Source organism: Centropristis striata, chromosome 10, assembly GCF_030273125.1.
Source record: "Centropristis striata isolate RG_2023a ecotype Rhode Island chromosome 10, C.striata_1.0, whole genome shotgun sequence".
In the NCBI taxonomy this organism is placed as follows: domain Eukaryota; kingdom Metazoa; phylum Chordata; class Actinopteri; order Perciformes; family Serranidae; genus Centropristis; species Centropristis striata.
This window is the reverse complement of record NC_081526.1, coordinates 15,201,347-15,220,699: the sequence shown is the minus strand read 5'-3', so window position 1 is coordinate 15,220,699 and position 19,353 is coordinate 15,201,347. Positions and strand designations below refer to the sequence as shown.

Here is a 19,353-nt window from a genome sequence, read left to right as displayed (position 1 = left end):
AATACATAAAAGCTGCTGTATGATTGCTGCAAATAAATTATACAATTAGTAGTATAAGAAAAAAAATAAGAAAATGAATGAAAAAATCTTTAAAAATTATCAAATAGGATTGGTGCAAATAAATGTATACTATTTATCCAGTAGTATATGATTGAACAGGTCATGCTGCATAATGAGTAGGCTATTTTATTTTTACTTTTTGTTAAGGGTATATATTTATGCCTAGACTTTTTTTGAATTTTTTTTTTACTTTTACTGAAGTACGATTTCATCATAATTTCTTCTATTCTTACACTGTGGTATTACACCTGCTATTTCACTAAAATACCGTCACACTGTTAAAATAATCGCCTAAGTCATTTTTTGTCAAAATTGTTTTTTTTTCCTAAACCACATATGGTAAAATCGCCTACATCCTCAGTTGATCAGATCATGTGATTTTACATTTTTTGAACATGCCTTTGGGACTTAAGCAAGATATGGTAACACTTCATTTTGAATGTGTCTACATAAGAGTGACATGAGCATGGTATGTGTCATGAACATTAACGGCACTTTGAAGTAACATTATGCTCATGATACTTGTCATGTCAAGTTTCTGACAGGCTTGTGTGACTTATGTAGACACCTTCAGAATAAAGTGTTACCATATCTTGCTTAAGTCCTAAAGGCATGTTCAAAAAATTGCATTAATTTATTTCTCTTAAGTTACATGATTTACACACGGTGTTATTACTATGCCAATAGCCATCCTTTGTTACATACTTTTTGAGTGAAATGATCAATAAATGTCATGTGTTACATTTTTGGTTTGTTTCCTGCAAAACTTTTTAAAAAATTAGTTAGGCGATTATTTTAACAGGGTGACGATACCTGCATGGCAATTTATGAAGTGTTATCTTCTACCACTATAATAAAAGGCGGGCTCGACTCCAGTCCCCGTAACATCACTGTTCACCTCCTTGTTTTCTGGTGCACTTCCGGTGCTCACCGGATGTTGCTAAGGAACAGTGGGGCGCCTGCTGTGATATTACCAAAACGAGCACGGCACAATGTGTCCCTATAGCGTTTGCAAGCTTCCTGTGAATGCGAACGTGTGGAAATAGTTGTCTAAATTATCCTTATTTTCCCTGTTATCTTCGAGAGAAGCCCCGGGCCGAAGGTAAGCTTCGTCTCTGCTACCTTCAGCTAGCATCATAGATCAGGAAACATTAGCAGGCTAGCTCTGTCGGCTTACGCTGGCAATGATTAGCTGATGAGGGTTTTTTTGTTGTTGCTTTCTGTTGTGTGTTTAAAGGGAAATCAACTTTAAAAACAAACAGGTGGTCGTTGTGGGGTTGTTCATTGTAAGGGCTGTAATACGGGTGTCCTTTTTTAGGATAGGTAATTAGCGTCACACGTGTGCAACCTAAATTGTAGCCCGAAGTTGTATATTTTATGCCTTACACACCGGTTTTTTAAAATGCATATTGTTATCCTGTTAAAATAATCGCCTAACTCATTTTTTTTCAAGTTTTGCAGGAAACACAAAAAACTTCACCAAAAGTGTAACATATGACATTTATTGATCATTTCCCTCAAAAAGGATGTAACAAAGGATGGCTATTGGCATAGTAATAACACTGTGTGTAAATTTACATGTCTGTGTGTACACTGTATGTAACTGAAGAGAAATAAATGACTTAGGCAATTTTTTGAACATGCCTTTGTGACTTAAGCAAGGTATGGTAACACTTTATTTGAAGTTATCTACATAGGAGTCATACAAGCCTGTCAGAAACATGACATGACAAGTACCATGAGCATTAATGTTGCTTCAAAGTGTCATCAATGTTCATGACACATCCCATGTCATGTTTATGACATGCTCATGTCACTCTTATGTAGACACCTTAGATTAAAGTGTTACCAATATATATATATATATATATATATATATAAAGTGTAAGTGTATATATATAAAGTGTAAGTGTATATAAGTGTCAACAATAAAACACTGATAAACTAAACTGATAACTAAACAATCTCCATCTAGCTCTTCTTTGCTGGGTTCTTATCTGATGCCTAACAATGTGGCAAATTGTTAAAGAAGTGATGATCTTTAAGGGGTAAAATCACATGATCTAATCAACCGAGGATGTAGGCAATTTCACCATAGGTGGACGGCGTCATGAGGAGATGATTAAGGCAAAAAAACCCCAATTTTTACCAAAAATGACATAGGCGATTATTTTAACAGTGAGGCGATATATCATAATTGTGAAATATAAACCATAGCACGTTGTTACCATCTTTCTCCAACATATTAAGTCACCTGCTGTGTTAATCATTTTAATTTATTTCTGCACCTTATGCACTCTGCAGCATTGTACTATTGTCCTGTTTACAAATGTGTCTGCTTTTTTTATAGATTCCTTTTTATATGCATAATTATATCTTTACATATAAGTAAAATGTTTGTTTGTTGTTTTATTTTTTTTAGCTGTATGCAGCTATATCTGTAAAGAATAATAAAGAATATGCATACATATACATACATTCTATACAAGTTATATACATACATACATTTCTACTATTTGGCATTCATAAGTATTTGATTATGATTTTTATAAAACATCAGTGTAAAACGTCATACAGCTTTCAGATAACTGCTGTTGAGAAATGCATTGAGGAAACCTTAAAGATTCAATTATCTGACGTAATGTAATGTAATGTATTATATAGTTTAATGTATTTAGAGGAATCATAGTTTGAAAACAATATTAACACATGATCATTTTAGCAAAGTATCTTGCATTATTAATCTATAAATGCACAGAGAGAGGTTACATACACAGTTAGTAAATTATGCATGCATACCCCCACCCACAGAGACAGAATAAGAGATTATTTCTAACACTACCCTGTGTTTTTTTTTTTTTTTTTTTTTATCCTTACATTTTTTAATGTCCATAAGAGTGAATAATTATTTTGGTTTCTAAAGGATGTTACCTACTCTTATATATAACAAGTACTACTACATGTGCTTTTTGTTTGTGATCATTGTGTACAAATGGGCCTCAATGGTGAAAAAAAATCATTTTTATTATTTTGACTGAAATTGCACTTGCAATGTTTTTAATATTGATGGGGAATGATCATTTTTGCGCCATTCTTATTTTAAAAAATGTAATACATTTTAAAATGATCATGCTGTTATTAATTTATGCAATGATGTGTACCATACAAAGTCTGTAAAATATCATTTGCAGGCTGGGATAGCTTGCAGCACCACTTCACTTTACAATCATTAATAATTGTATTTATATTTTATTGTGTGTATTGCACTAGTCCATATTATGATTTTGATACAATTTCAGTTCTTCTTTCAGTTCCCTAAGTTTTATTAGCATTTTGGTAAGTGTTTAACAATCTCATTCGAATCCATGTTGGTGGACATTACTTAATTGAGCCGCCTAGGCCATGTAGGACCCATTTCCTAATCAAAAAGATTTACCTTGTCCTTAAATATGGCATAGATGTTCCTGACCACCTTGTAATACAGAGTTTGACTACTTTTTACAGAGAAGGACAGTTTATAATTTTTTGTGCATGTTTTTCCTGCAGTGTTCTTGCTGTGTCTTACCCAACACTGGACCATGATGGAGCGAAGAAGAGCCTTAACTATTCCCTTCAAGGTCGACAAGGATAACTTGGTATGTGTGAATTATGTTTTTGATGACATACATGTGAACTTTTGAGCTTTTAGCGTGCATCTTAAATTGCTTTGTCATCCTGCCAAGATCCTGTGGTGACGCTTGCTTTATGGCTTCCAATCATAGCGTGTGCTGGTCACAGTTCTGGGATTGTTTAATGGCTCTACTCTCACACAGGCATGCTTTTATGATTGCTTTTTTGCTAAATTCTGTTAATCACTGAGCAGGAACTAGATCTCAGTAAGAGCAGGCCTAATGACCACTAAAGCATAAACGACTTCAATCAGCAACTTTTGCATCATCAAAGTTGCTACTATCCTACAGTTACCATAATGAGCTGCTACTTGGGTTGCAACTTACAATTCTTTTCATTATTTTATAGTGTGTGACCTATAAAATGTGAGAAAGTATTACATGTCTTAAAATGTTGCATTCCATTGTCTAAATATGTGCAAATGTATACTTACAGTGAATGTTGCATTCAAATGTACATTGATGTTGCCAATTGAAAACCCAATAAACAGAACAAAAGAAAATGTTGTAAAACCCAAGCTGGTGTCTTTAAATGATTTTGTCTGACCGACAGACTAAAACACAAATGATTCATAAGAAGCTGAAACTGGGGAAAGTTGGTATTTATGCCTAAAAAGATAATTAAATCATTAAGATGGTTGCCCATTTACTACCTGTCGATTCAGCTAACAGAATTATGTATGCTGCTTTAATACCAAAGTCACAAGCTTTGCTCTTTCATGCTTGCTGTTTTTTTATTTATTTTTATTTAAATCTAAGAAAGAGCTACGACGATTGGGCTGTCTCTTGTCATTCATTTGATACAAGCATAGTAACTAACCACCCTGTGAATTTTAGATGGAAAACCCACTCAAAATCTCCATGCCATGTCTTTCACCAGAGTGTGAGAAGTTAGAAAGACAGGTACAGCCATACAGTCACAAATGTAATGGTGGTGTCCAGGCTCTTCTGGATTCTGGATCAATCCTGAAACTTGCATCCCTTTCCCTCCCTTTAACAGGTTCCCTGGACTGCATTTGCAGGTTGCAAACGCAGACATAGTGATTCAACGCATAAAAATGGATCCACGCTGTTTGAGCATATAACGTTGGAAATGTCCAGGTAAGCAGCAGCCGATGACAGAGTTTAGGCTGTTGATTTCAGACTGAAATATCTGGTAATTTTTCTGCCTATCAGTTAGGACTAAACATTTTTTCCCCCAAGCTTTCCTACAGTTCAGACGATCTTCTCGGCTTGGCTGTGATTTTTTCTACCTTTTTCACACAAACTACAACACATCAAACGTGGTTACCTGTTACAACTAAATCACTTATCTCAACTTAGTTCATTAGTGGACCACTGACATAATTGTGAACACTGTTGACACATTTAAAAATAAGTCACACTGAAAAGTCCAGAAAGTAGATGTCCTTCAGTTTCTGACTTGCCTTCATGTTTGGGTGCTTCTCTTTCATCGACCATGAGCACAAGGATCTTATTCTCTCACTCTTGAATAATGCAACAAAACAAAAACAAAACCCCAACAACATAGAAATGGAGCACTAGAGTACTGTTTTGGACATCAGTCAAAGCGTTCTGGTCAGACAGAACCTGCCTTGCCTTTGCAGCTCATTGCAGTTTCTTAAACTTTCACAAGATGGGGCTCTCATCCTGCATTAGGATTCTTATTTAAGTGCTTAAGAGCAATGTTAATTTTTTTTCATAAGCAATATTAATCAGGGCATTTTTGATTAATTTATGTCATATGACATCATTTTAATTCTTGAGAGGTAACTTTATTTTTAAAAACAAATATATATTTTCCCCAATTTTTGAAACTAGGGTAATTATTTTTCCACAATGACTAAAAATCACACTTGCTAAAGTGCTAAATACCACTTTGGCTTTTATAAAACTCATGGTTGAAAACGGAAAGTTTTCAGTGTTACAAACATGGTGCAGTGCTGTGAAACCATGGCTCATCATTCCTGCATGTTCCATAAATACCAGGTTTCAAATTATGGTATTTCAATGTGATATATACTTCTGTGATCACACAACTGAGTTTGTTTGTGTGTTGTGTTCAAAGTTTTGTCTAAGTTGCTCCAGGTTTTAAAGAAGATCAGGTTCTCTCTCATGTTTGTTTGTGTGAACATTATTCAACTTGCACATTGCTCCAAGTTGCATTACTTTATAAAAATGTTACTTATAAGCACCATGACTCAAGGCAAAACTTATCATGCAAGCACACATTGCTTATCTACGCCCCTCCCTCTTGATCAGCTGGTATACACAAAATCTGACCTGCGACGGTACATGAACTATAAGTGAAAATACCTTAAAGGATGGCACAATGTTACAGAGAAGACGCAGCTGTAGAAAAGTTGAGAATAATTCCTGTGTTTTATCCTGTAGGAGGAAGCCCTGTCTGATCCTGACTGATGTCCTAAAGACAGAAAAGGGGCAGGCGTATATCGAAAGAATAAGACGTCGTACTTTGGGAAATCAAGGACAAGTGTACACGAGTACGCAGAGGGAGAGTGGTCGATGCAGAGAGGAGTCCCTGATCAGCAGAGACCTGAGGCCCAAGAATGATAAAATCAAGAGCATTACCCCTAAAAGCAACCAGAAGACCACCTCATCCCCTGCTCAAAGGTAGGGAGTTCTTGTTGAAAAGGATAGTTTTTTTTTATTTGAGGTAATACACTTTTTTGCCTTCTTGCTGAGAGCTGAAGGAGAACACTGATACCACTATCCTATTTTCCTATTAACTTTAAGCTACAGTAAGTAGTATAAAGACTGGAAATGGGGGGGGCACAACCCTTACTCCTTTTGTAATTCCTCTACCAGCTCCTCTAGTGTCACTGATGAACACATATTTTTGTTTAATCTATATGAATTATGAAGTGTAAGAACAAGTTGTAGTAATGTGCAGAGCTATTTCTTGGCCAGGGTCTATGACTTCCTGACCCAACACATGACCCACCGCCGTACTTTCCTCTTGAGCACAAAATACTCCATCAATGGATGAGGTGTCCCAACATGGTAGTTTGTTTGATTTGTTTTATTTATTATGGATATTTTAAGATTTTGTCACATTCTTATTCCAGTGTCTGAATATCCTTAAGAATGAAATGTTGATTGCTCTTTGAAAGGGTGTACAGTGCTTGCATTATTATGCTATTATATTATCGTTATTAAAATGAAACTTATTTCTGGTGCAATATATCATCCAACAAAAAGTAGCTGTGACAGGCCATGCAAACATGATTGACACCAAAATCATATTTTGATAATGCTTTTTCTTTTTTTTTCTTTTTTAGATTGTCATAACTCAGTTACTATCCTTTTTTTGTAATAGAGATGTATGGCATAAAGTCTTTGTGGGTCTCAGGGTGTCAAGCGGCTGACAGTTCCACATTTGGTGTATGCACTGCTGAGCTTTATTTCTAGGGGAATTACAGCATCTCTGCAATAATAATCCCATAGTTAAAGAGTTGCACAAGAGAAAAGGAAACTTACACCATTAAATAACAGACAGTGAATAATGTCAGGCATAAATGGGACCTGCTTTAAAAAAAAAGTTGACTCTAATGATCTTATACTGTTAGGAAATAAACTTAAACAGTCAGGAGGGTTTTCACATAGACCTGTGAATAATGACCAAAAATAGCCACAAAAACATTAGGAGGTGTTCTTTATTAGGGTCATTTGTTTTCGATAAGTTTAAGGAGAAATTTCCTTTTAATGGAGTTTGGCTTGGTCTGCAAAATACTTGGCTTAATGTATTTTCCAGGCAGAAAATGTGTTTATTTCATTTGGAATAATACCACACAGAAAGATTTCACAACTTGAGATTCTAGTTCAAATATGTGTTTTTTTGTTTAGTCTTGGATGTTGTGTTGTTAAGTACATTTTAAGTATATAAAGTTCCACACTACTTTATGTGACTTTGCTATCCAGCATAATCAGAACATGGTGTTACTTCTTTGTATCTTCAGGTCAAGACTCAGGAGAAGTTCGCAAAATGTTGATGATGAAGTGGACAAAGAAGAACAAAAGGATATTAAGGAGGTTATAATCGGAACAGACAACGGAGACGACTTTAAATTTGCTGAAGTTGTAGGTGCGTTAACATTCAGAAACACTTTTGCTTTTGTGCTGCTGCACTTTAACTCCATTGTACTTCACTGGATTATTCTGCTGTTGTTTTTGGTTGACGCTTTGACTTTATTGCTTATAATGACTCAGCATCATGCTTACATTTCACTTATTTAAGGGTTCCAATGGGAAATGTTAATTGATAATTCTGGCCTTGTTTCCTAAGTAAATATACGCATGCTAAACTTTATAGTTCTGTAAAATAAAACACAGCTAAATTTACTCACTGTTTCCCATACATGCATATCTCAGTCTAAAACATAGCCATTTATTTTTCTGTTTCTCTGGCTCATACAGATTGTGGGTTGTCAGTGAGCTGGGAGCCTGCTGAGGACAGAGGAAGTTGTGATGAGTTCCCCCGAACTAGGATGAAGGACAGGTGGACTGATCCAGAAAAAGAAGTGCAACACAGTTCAGTAAGTTCCGTTCAGGGTCACCACAAAGTAAACATGATAAAGATTTCCTACAGAAGGCCTAAAGCAAAAACCCAGGCACCTTGTTTTTTGTTTCATTATTTGTAAGTATAGGCACAACACTTCGCTAGACTATAGTGTATGTTTTAAATATGTCTGTTCTGCACAACATGATTGAGGTCTTTATTCACCGCTTGTTTGACCTTGTTGTGAAATATTTGCAGTATATTAATGTTCTATGTCTAAGTTCCTCTGACAAAAACAATGCAATTATTTTGCACAAAACTGAAGTGGTGCATACTGTGTGCTCAACAGAAGAGGAAAAGAAAGGATGCAGGTTCCCACTGCAATGGGACAGGCAGCCCCAAACGCCACCGCGAGAGTGTGCTTCGGCTCACTGGAGAAGACGGAAGAGATGGAGGACCGGCTTCGACACACATTTATCTGGAGGAAAGTGGAGAAGATGTAGATTTGGACAGCCTGGACCGAACCATTGTACAGTTCACGGTGGGAGCAGATGATCAAACGGAGGTTCTGGTCCCGATCATCAGTCCTGATGTGGAGGCTGGAGACTTCATTGGTACCCCCCAACAAAATCTTTCTTCTAGCCAGGACAACACGGCCGCAAACAGCCCCTATGAACCCAGTGAGTACACCAACACAGGATGAGATAACCTTCTATACCTTGCTTCACTTCCCCTGCATCTTAACACCTCTGTGTTTCCCATTACACCTCCTTTTTTGCAGTGTTAATCAAGAGCATGTGTGTGTTTGATTTTTAAAGCAGTAACGTGGCATAACTCCCATGTAAAATTCACACTTGGCCTCACATGTTTTTTCTTCATTCTTTCAGTTGTGCTGTCCAGTGATGATGAGGGGAGCCATGATGCTCCTCGGCCCTGCAGCACAGTGGGCCAAACACTGGTCACTGTGGAAGATGAAGTAATACAGAGTGAATCCTTGCAGGAAGCTTTGGATGAAGAGCAAGAAGCTTCTAACATACAGGACATGCAGGTAGGCAGAATGTGTCCCTATATTATCTTTGATACCTCCTGAGTAAATTGCTTTGTTAAAATACAAAAAAAGTAGCAGCGTGCATTGCTGTCAGCTACAGTGTCATACCTGTCACTACCACTAGATGGGACCAAAGTAAGGTTGTTTAAAATCCTACACTTTTTGGCTCTGCAATATTGAAATAAATACCAATAGAAATATTGTTTTAAAGTACATTACTTGACCTTAAAGCTAGGTCTCATTGTTATTGTGCTATTATTGTGTATTACTGTTTTCACCATTTCCTCCAAACTGTGTGTATTTGTGTGTTGCAGGTTTTGCATGTAGTTGTAAATCTTCCTCCTTCAGTAGCGGTTCCTCCCACCACCAGTATGGATTACTCCTTCTCCACGCTGCACTATGGAGGTTACCAAGCAAAATCGAATGGAGACATGATGGTAACTTGCATAAACCAAAACATAATTTGCTGATCACATTCAGTTCAGGACAGGACGTGTGACATATTTTTTACTCTTCATTCACAGATATTAGATCAAGAAATCATCATCCCAGTGACAGGTAATCCTAAAAATAATGTGATTTTTAATGTCTTAACTTAGTGTAATCACTGTGTCTGTAAAGAGGCTGTGGCCTGCCTGAGCCCTTTGGTCTGGGTTGTATGAACTCCTTGTTTTGGTCATGCTGTCTGCACACCATCCACTCTCAGCTTAGTGGTCTATTTCAGAAGCAGGAGTGTAGGTGTATGTGTGTGTATGTGTGTGTGTGTGGTCCTGGCTAAGGCCCTCAAGGCCCTAGTGCACTTTCACCCTCTGAGCCGGTGAAATCTCCCTTTCAGGGAACTTAGGTGTTAAATCCTTGAGATTGGAAATTGGTGTGTAAGAAGAAGACTGCATATTGGTAGTGTAAAACATTTTGGACAAAACTAAGCTAACTTTCTTGTTCTGATAAACTACATTGAACAACTTTGTTTCTGAAAAACAAATGACTAATGTCTGATTCCTTTACCCAAGTAAGAATTAACAGGATGTGTGTCTGTCTATCCACCACTTTGGTTGGGACAGAAACATCTTTCAATTTATTGGATGGACTGCCGTAATTCATGATCCCTTCAGACTTCACATTAATAAACATATTATTTTGGTGTTTGACCAGATACTCCATAAGCTTCAGCTGTAAATTGCTTATAGTGCTAAATGAGCTATTTTAAGTCCTACCCTCTTTCGATTGGTTCTCCAATAACCAAGCAGGCTTGGCACTGGTAGAAAGTCGGTCAACCTACCCCTTTCCTGTTACACTTGGATATGCAATGTGTGAGGTTTATGTTGAAAAGAAGAACTGAAGCACTGTCAGAATTTTTATGACGCTGATGTAGCTTTTAGCTAAAGCACCACTGTGGCTAAATTCTGACTGGCATAGACACTTATGACACAGGTTTTCTATGAAGCCCAATTAGAAGAAAGTAATGTGAATCACCAGATTATGTGCATGTGCACAGCTGTAAACTCATTTATATTCCAGGGTGCTAGATCTTAATTCATTAGTTTAGTTGGACATCATTTTTATAATTTTGCATCAGACGAAGATGATCTATACATTCCTGGTGTGCACTGGGTTTTCTGTGCTTCAAAAAATAATGTTTGTAGGATGTACTACACTTGGTCAGGATAGCTCTAAAGCTGTATTCAGGCGTCTTTAGTGGGAGCACTGGTACATCTGCAGAGGAAAGCTTAAATCTGCAGGATATTCGATTTGCTTTCTTTGCTTTGATTGAATGCTTTTTCTGCCATGCAAGGTATACACATGAGGTCTGTTTTTTTTGCATGTAAGGTATTCTATTGAAATATAAGAGGCATCAGATACAGACACTAACAGCTAGCTAACCTGACCACCTCTTTCTCCACAGATGACGATGAACAGCTGGGGGTGATGTTAACCTTGGAGCGTAAAGAACTGAGGAGGTACAGTGTGTGGGATCAGCAAGAACTGGAGGACCGGCAGTTTCTTTTCCAGGGCAGCAACGAGCCTTTCCCTGTTGCTGTCCTACTGTTTTGTGTGTCAGAAATGGCTGCTGCTGCTATAAAACAAGACCTCCTCAAGCTGTGTTTAAATCAAGACAGAACCACAAACACTGGTGAGACTGCTCAGGGTACACCTCAGCTTTTCAGAATTTCTTAAGGTTTTTGGTAAACTTGTAGCATTTAGGTTGCAGTTCCTTTAGACCTGACAGTGGTTCCGTGTGAAAGCAGTATGTTTGTGAAGGACAGAGCTAAGATGGAATTCACAAAATCACACACTGTGCGCTGAATGTCTCAAAAAAAAATTACTCTCAATGTAAAACGGCATGGTGAATTTAATGCTCTTATGATTATTTTATTTATTTTAATAGACAAGGTGAGCCCCTTCATCCTGCTGACTCTGAGGCATCCTGTGGAGGGAATGGAGGGGGCTTTGTTACGCTCCCTCCTGGACATCGACTGTCTCAACAGTCTGGCAGATGCAAAATCCATCCATTGTGCAGACGGAGTTAGCTGTCTGGAAGACTTTCAAAGTCCCGTTCTGTCTCTGGATGAAAGCATAGATCTGATTAGGAAAACTGGACTGGACTCTCACCTGCTGTCTCTGCTGGACCTGGAAAGCACTGACCCTAGACTAGACACAGACCAGGATACTTCACATTCTGATACAGACAGAAACACCCCACCACTCATCCAGCTGGAGGTTGATTCACAGAAAGAGACACTACCGGAGCTGGAGACAGCGGCAGAACAAGACACAGGGTCAAACCTCGAACCAGAGGAGGACCAGAAAGAAAAAGAGCTGGAAAATCCCTCAGAGGTAAGTTTTTTCCTGAGTTATTTTTCTTTTTGCTGTATATGCCCTTAAAAAGAAGCAGTATCTACCTCATAAATATGTTTACTGGTTGTGTCCAGAGTTTTGTACTATTATAGAGTCCCAAGAAAGTAATCGTGAGTAACAGCAAGAATGAGAAAAATTTGTAACATTAAGCAAAACTTTTTTTTTAACGCCTTAAGATTTATTTTGTGACTCCCTGGTTCAGAAAAACGTGTCAATATCAAATTATTACAGAGTTAATGTTGCTCCTGTGATTCGATTTTCCTCCCACAGAAGAGAAAGGAGGAGCCCCCTCCTGTGTACACGGTGTGCCATCGTAGAACCAAAGGATCGTACTCCGTGTCCCTGTGTAAACCAGACTCCAGCTGGGCTAAATATAAACATCAGGGCCAAGCTCGCAGGCAAGTAACCTACATCATCGTATATGCAGCTTATCATGCCCAGCAGGGGTTGTCACATGTGCAAAATTAAGATTCTTGCAGCAGATGCAGTCCAGTCTTCGTAACAAAAATTCAAACCTTGTGTCTCTGCATGGAGCTCATTAAGATGTTTATTTTATGTAAGGTACGTTGGAGACCAGGGAATATCACTGCACTTAAAACTGTTTCTGAATGAATCTAACTGGTAGATAAAACATTTACTTTTATAATGGTCTTTATGAAGCAAGTGGTGGTTTGGAAGGGTTTTTTTTAAAGAAAATCCCCAGAATTGAACCGTTTATCACGGCCAGAAATGAAAGAAACAGAAATTATAATTAGATTTTTACATTTTCCAACAGTCCTGGAACAAATTACATGTGACAAACATTTACGTCCGGAAAAATAACCAAATCAGTGCTTCCTTACTAAATAATTGAAACAATAACAGTCCGCCTTCCAGTGCAGATGATCCGATTCAAATCTATGGTTTTTCTGTGCGCTCACACACTTGTCATTTACTGTCATGGTAAACTGAGCTTCTTCATTCTCCCTCCTCTGCTTAGGTTGATCCAGTTTCCTCCTCCGCCACTAAAAGGAGGAATAACCGTCACAATGGAGGACCTGCAGTGCCTTGATACTGGGCATTTCCTCAATGATGTTATCATTGATTTTTACCTCAAGTGAGCAACTTTTTTAGTTTTTAGTTTTTTTGTGGAGAAGGGATTCACTTTTTAACAGATTGTGTCGATGTGTTTTTGAACCAGATATCTCCTCCAGAAGGCCCCTGCTTCTGTGGCCGAGCGCTCCCACATCTTCAGCAGTTTCTTCTACAAGCAGCTGACACGGAGGGACAACGCCAGCGAAGGCGTCGTTACCGATTCGTAAGTAATCACGACACAAAATGGACGAGACAAATCTTTTCTGCTGGAACTTTTTCAAGTGTCCTATGTACAGCCTCCAGGAAAAAGTCTCTTTGACAGTTGCAAAGTGTTTCTTGTTGTTTTTTTAATTACGTATTACCAATCTAACAGATTTAAGTGTAGGCCACATTTAGAGTATTTTCACTGTCTTTCCTTGCTGTTCAACAGCCCTTTTGGATGGGGAACTCAGTTTTATGGATCCAATAATGCTCTCTTCAAAGCCACCAATTCAACCCCAATTAAAAAAATCTGAACTGTCCCTTTTATCAAAATTTTAATTTTCTCCATTTCTCGTTCACAATTTTTGTACATATACTGTGCAAAGAATATACAAGTAGCCAATAAATATGGTAAAACATCATGACTTCATTAGCAATGATCTTATTGTAGCCTTCAACATAATGTTTTGGGAGTCAAAAAAATAAAATAAATTGCTTTACTGCCACTCAGCACTCTTGGTGCAGTGATATTAGGCCTGAACTTTCAAACACTACTACTGTCTACAGGTATTTCTATGTAAGTGAAACTATGATGCAACTACAATATTTTTGTGTGCCTGCAGCTGTCAGAGGCAGAGGCGGCACCAACGAGTGAAGACGTGGACACGCCATGTGGACATTTTCGAAAAGGACTTCGTTTTTGTGCCTGTCAATCAGGAGTGAGTTGAATACACCATGAATAGGTGTGCTCTACATCAGGTTTTTCCGGCTACATCACATTATATATCACATTGCTCTGTTGTCTGTTTAGGGCTCACTGGTATTTAGTTGTCATCTGCTTTCCTGGACTGGAAGAGCCAAAATCTGAGGCCTGGAGTGGTCCAAACGATGAGGGACAGGAACAAGAGGTGGCAAAAGGGTCTAAAAGCCCAAATGAAAACACAGAGACACCACCTACACCTCCGACATTAAACCACAGCGACAGCATGGCCACACAGACAGGTATTTAGAGTCAATGACATATGCCTTCTATGATGAAATGATACATGCATGTATTATTTTATTTTATGGTTTATGATTGATGTATGATTTTTGGTTTCTTGTGTTCTAGAAAAGCCCCAAGAACAATCCACCAAAGACCCAGCACCTGGTCCAGTGGTAAAAACTTCTTCAAACTCAGATGTTTTTTTGTTAGTTTTTTACCATTAGTGTCTTTCTTTTTTGCTCGGTCTAATTTTTTCTTTGATTGTAGAACTGCACAGAGCGAACATACAAGAAGAAAACAATTTGCAAGAGGTGAGTGTGCAGGTAGACAGGCACAGAACAAAAGGATTGTGGTTATTTTCACAGAGATTTGTGTTTTTGAGGTTTGGCTTTCTTGAAAAATGTATTCTGCAGTGGACACTTGGCCTTCTTGCTTGCAGTTGCATGTACGCTACCCTGTGAAAATGAAAAAAATGTCTAATGTGGATTAAAACATTGACAAATGTACCTCTTCTCTCTGTAGGCCATGTATTCTGATCATGGATTCCCTAAAACTTTCACTTCATGAGCGAGTCTTCAAACTCTTGCGGGAGTAAGTGTGACACTTTTAACTCATCTGTCTGTAGCCACGCATGCGCGTGTGTGTGTGTTTGTAAGATGACGTGTATTTGTCCCTCAGGTACTTGCAGTCAGAATGGGAGGCCCGTCGTGGTTCAACAAGGGACTTTGTTCCAGATCAGATCCAAAGCTCACACTGCAAAGTTCCCCTTCAAGACAACAGCAGTGACTGTGGCCTGTACCTGCTGCAGTACGTCGAGAGTTTTTTACAGGTAAAGAACTTGACAGCATCTCTTTCTCAGAGGTTTACATAGTCTGAAATCAGCATCAGCTTTACATCTCCACCTTTAGATTAAAACTCAGTGTGACATTAAAATGTAAAGCATTTATACGGCAATGGGAAATTAATTCTGCTTCTGTTCTCAGGACCCTGTTGTGCACTTTGATCTTCCTCTCCAATTACAACAATGGTTTCCACGGCAGCAGGTGCGGAGGAAACGAGACGACATCAGAGACCTGGTACTAAACCTTTACCGAAAACAACACATGGATGGTAACAGATAAAATATGTACTGCTCAGTGCATCACATTCCTGTAGCCATTATAAATCACTGCTCATACTGAGCGACGGACATTTCAGCGTGATCTGAAAATATTTCCCTTGCATTGATGCTGTTGTTTATTGTCTAAATCACTAACTCAAACCAAACACATACACCTCTGACCATCTGTGGATCCTGTAAGTGATATGAAGGCATATAAGGTTAACTTAACAATAAACAGGCGGCTCTCTAACCAGCCAGAAAGAGTTTTACACTAGATTGTAACTAGACATGAAAATGTTTGTACACCCCATGACTTTTTTTATTTTTTAGGACAAATATTTTATCATTTGTATTTATTTTAATTTAGTATCATAGGGAGTTGTAGAGCAACAGTAAAACCTATTTTGTTCTGCAAATAGTGAAGAGTTTCCACTGGGTTTACTCACTTTGATGAAGTTTGTTAGACATTCAAGTTCAGTCTCAGTCGTGGGTTTGCTAATCAAAACTTGATGTTGCATTCTTTACATCTTTTGCACCTTGATGAACAAATACAGTTTGAAATGAGACATGAAGCCCTCTGGAACTGAAATCAGAATCCCAACATGAAACTCTGTTTAGCCCTTTTTTCTTTCTCGATACATTGAACAAAAAAGTCACTCTTTCAGTCACTCAGTGCCTCACTCAGACAGCCTGTTAGCCTCCCAGTGCCACATAGGAAACATGATATTCTCTACAAATGACAACAAACACAGACAATTTAGTCTTTGTTATAAACCTGATTGTTGCATTTTATCATTTATCTCTCTGTATTGCCATGAACCTTGAAATCATATTGGGACACATGGATGCTATCATATTATGCCTGCATCAATTGGCAAATTTAGATGAAATGGGGATATCAGATTATCAATACAGACTACTGTATTTTGTTAGTTTGCTGATAGCATATTATAAACACTAGGTCTGGTATTCATGTGGCCTTGAAGTTCCCTGAAGTTCATTAAAGTCTCTTTGGCATTATTATTTATTCATCCAGACTTGACACACTGACCCTTAGAAAGTTGGTGGGTGCTACAATGTAAACTACTAGCTTCAGTTTTAGACGAAACCTTCAGGATCCTATTTTCCCATGTTTTTGTGTCTTGGGGTACTTTTTTAACCAGCACTTTTTAGTCCAGTTAAATCAGACTTGGATTTGCTTTCGCTTAGTGCGGTTCATTTGGGCAGGTGTGAACTTGGGAACTGCACTCTGCTGCGGACTAAAACAACTGCACAGAGACATTTTAGAGGAAGTGGTCTTGGTTCAGTCCCAAACGAAGTCTGGAGTGGTTTATTTGTGGTGGGAATGGGATCCGACCTCAATTGAAACCAGCTACCAGGTGTACTCCTCAAGCAAACTGGAGTTCTAAACTCCACAACAAACTCTTCCCGGCACACCTCTTTCACTTCCAACTCCAATTACAAAAAAGTTTTGACGCTGTATACATTCAGAGTGAGTGTAAATATTTACAAAAAACTGTTTCCTAATTTGAGCATTATATACCTTGTTTTTGTAATGTATCCAATTGAATGTAATTCACGAAGGATTTGCCGATCATTGCATTCTGTTCTTATATCACAGCAAACACCTTTTTTTGGGAATCGGGTTGTACATTTCTTCTGTCCTTCTCCTTAAGACTCTCCTTAAAACAAAAATGTGGGAAAATAACCGATTGAAAAATACCCAAACTTTAAGAAAAAATACTTTGGTACAAAATGAAGGATGAATGGCTCCCAATCATACAGTCCAAATCATACAAGGGTATGTTTCTTGTTCACTTGAATAACTTTATTCCTTAATTATTCTAATAAGAATACATAAAGTTTAGGGGTGCACATACATTAACATGTGTATGCTCTCCATGTAAAACCGAATTAATTAACACCTTAGAGACATTCAGTCCTGTTGCCTGAATTCTTCTCAGCAGGGTTCAGTCTTGATAGTGTTGTACTTTTTCCCCTTTTTGTTAGGATGTTTATATCTTTTTTAACACTTTATGACATTTATGATGTTTTTTTTAGACATTGTGTTGGATGAATGTTCAGGGGCTGATTCCAAAATATCTTTGGTTTTGATGGTATATTAAATCTTGTAGACCAAATTACACTTGTTATTCTGTTGTTTTTGTCTTTATTTTCATTTGGAACCGCATACTTTGCGGTAAGTTGCATTAAACAAGCACAGTATGTTTTCTATGATGTATTTTATAACAAATGCCAACTGGAAAATATCTGAGTGGAGTCCTGACTCTTGACCTTTTTCTATTGCTTGGTAACAAGATGAGGATTTGAGGTTGGTAACTAAACAGAGACTTAATGTCTGTGTTGTAAATCAGCTGATTTATTCCTTTTTGTGTATTAGAAGTTTTTCTTGGCTCCTTTTCTTAAACCTTTCTTTCTTATTCCTGTTAATAATTCTATTTTTGGCCAGACGAGCCAACTTTGTTCTTCTCAGGCCAAAATGCTTCATTTTAAAATGCATGTACATTACAATGCCAATATAATCTGTTCAAGGGTTACACGGTCGGCTTATGTGTATTTACTGTCTCAGTCTGTCAGATCCCCTAACGGTCTGACTCTGAGTAATCCCCCTCCCGTTCTGTATGGCGCTGTGCTTCAGCCATTCTGCATGTACGATGTCTATGGTCAGTTGCAAATTTATTAGGTACATTTCGCTAAAAGTAATGCAGTCTAATAAATCATGCCTGCATTGAATTTTAGTTGTGAGCAAGGTGTTCCCAAAAAGCTTGCAACTGCATTTATATTTCCAAAAGTTTATGCATAGTAAGACTTGTCCACTGTCTGCATACAGTGCTGCAGGATACTCAACTTACTTTGCCCAGGCAACACTTTTGCCAAATGACAGGAGGCCAGGGCCCTGATATTGGAATTTTTTTTAAACTTATGTTGCAATTGCAATTAGGAGGCAATGATCATTTTTGAATCATTATTCTCATTTTCACTGAAAAATATATTTAAATGATCATTATGTGAATCTGTACCACACAAAGATTTTTGTTCTTCAGAAGATAACATTTTTTTTATTTTATATTTTGACATGGTGTTTGCCTCTACAAATATTGCACCTCCTGCAATTTGGATATTGCCCTGCTCCAGAGTGCAATTTCAATAAAATCAACAAAATGTTTGATCCAAAACTGAAACTTTATTTTAATCGCATTCTCTGTGGAAGTTTATACATTTTATGCCATTGGAGCAGCTTCTAATGCATCATCTTTTATTAAGTGAAATATCTGAACAACTTTTTTTTTTTTGATGGATTGCAGTGTAATTTTCTAAAAACATTCATGTTTCCCAGAAAATATATATCTTTGTTATTTTGCTGAATTCTTCACCTAACATAATCAGTTCAAAATTTGTATTTGTTTGTTAATTTTGGTTAGATTATAATCAAAGTCCTGCAAAACTAATGAGATTTCACAGCCTGAATGTTTCTAATGCCACCTAGTAACACACTGAATTAAGATGGCGGTCATAGTAAACAATATATCTGTGCATTAAGATTATTATTTTGAGCGTTTACATAAGTGCCATTGTCAGCTTACTTCACCCTAAGGTTGTTAACCCTCATTACTGGCTCCTTTCTTCTTTTTTTGTTTTCACATACGTAATGCAGCTACTAAAGGATAAGAAGAAGCAGATTTTCCTTTTAAAAATGGGATAAACCCCGAATGAGGAAGAGTCTGGAGGTTAAAGGTCTCATCCAGACTAAGCCCACGACTCTCACTTGTGTCAGTACATACATACTGAGAGGATTTCAGTTGCCACTCTTCAGCTAAA

General features: G+C 37.6%; 1 protein-coding gene across 2 annotated transcripts; it reads left to right on the top strand.

Annotated features, from left to right (window-relative positions):
* Positions 1 to 990: 990 nt before the first annotated feature.
* Positions 991 to 17,657, top strand: senp7 (SUMO specific peptidase 7). 2 transcript variants are annotated; one of them, XM_059343186.1, is made up of 23 exons: positions 991 to 1,162; positions 3,607 to 3,695; positions 4,566 to 4,631; positions 4,729 to 4,829; positions 6,123 to 6,362; positions 7,709 to 7,833; positions 8,166 to 8,284; positions 8,597 to 8,927; positions 9,135 to 9,295; positions 9,610 to 9,732; positions 9,820 to 9,853; positions 11,199 to 11,426; positions 11,682 to 12,130; positions 12,422 to 12,549; positions 13,131 to 13,247; positions 13,332 to 13,448; positions 14,050 to 14,145; positions 14,238 to 14,428; positions 14,538 to 14,584; positions 14,679 to 14,722; positions 14,934 to 15,002; positions 15,090 to 15,240; positions 15,395 to 17,657. In XM_059343186.1, the coding sequence occupies exons 1-23, from the start codon at positions 1,087 to 1,089 to the stop codon at positions 15,530 to 15,532; spliced, it is 3,240 nt and encodes a 1,079-aa protein (XP_059199169.1). In that variant the 5' UTR covers positions 991 to 1,086; the 3' UTR covers positions 15,533 to 17,657. The 2 variants fall into 2 exon arrangements, with proteins under 2 accessions (XP_059199169.1, XP_059199170.1); XM_059343187.1 differs by lacking the exon at positions 4,566 to 4,631.
* The last annotated feature ends 1,696 nt before the right edge of the window (positions 17,658 to 19,353 follow it).

Excerpts from the sequence above, each read along its gene's own strand:
- senp7 (XM_059343186.1), top strand. The coding sequence starts at position 1,087 with ATGCGAACGTGTGGAAATAGTTGTCTAAATTATCCTTATTTTCCCTGT. Across the intron at positions 14,146-14,237 it reads TTTGTGCCTGTCAATCAGGA|GGCTCACTGGTATTTAGTTG; the intron begins GTGAGTTGAATA and ends TTGTCTGTTTAG. Across the intron at positions 14,429-14,537 it reads CAGCATGGCCACACAGACAG|AAAAGCCCCAAGAACAATCC; the intron begins GTATTTAGAGTC and ends CTTGTGTTCTAG.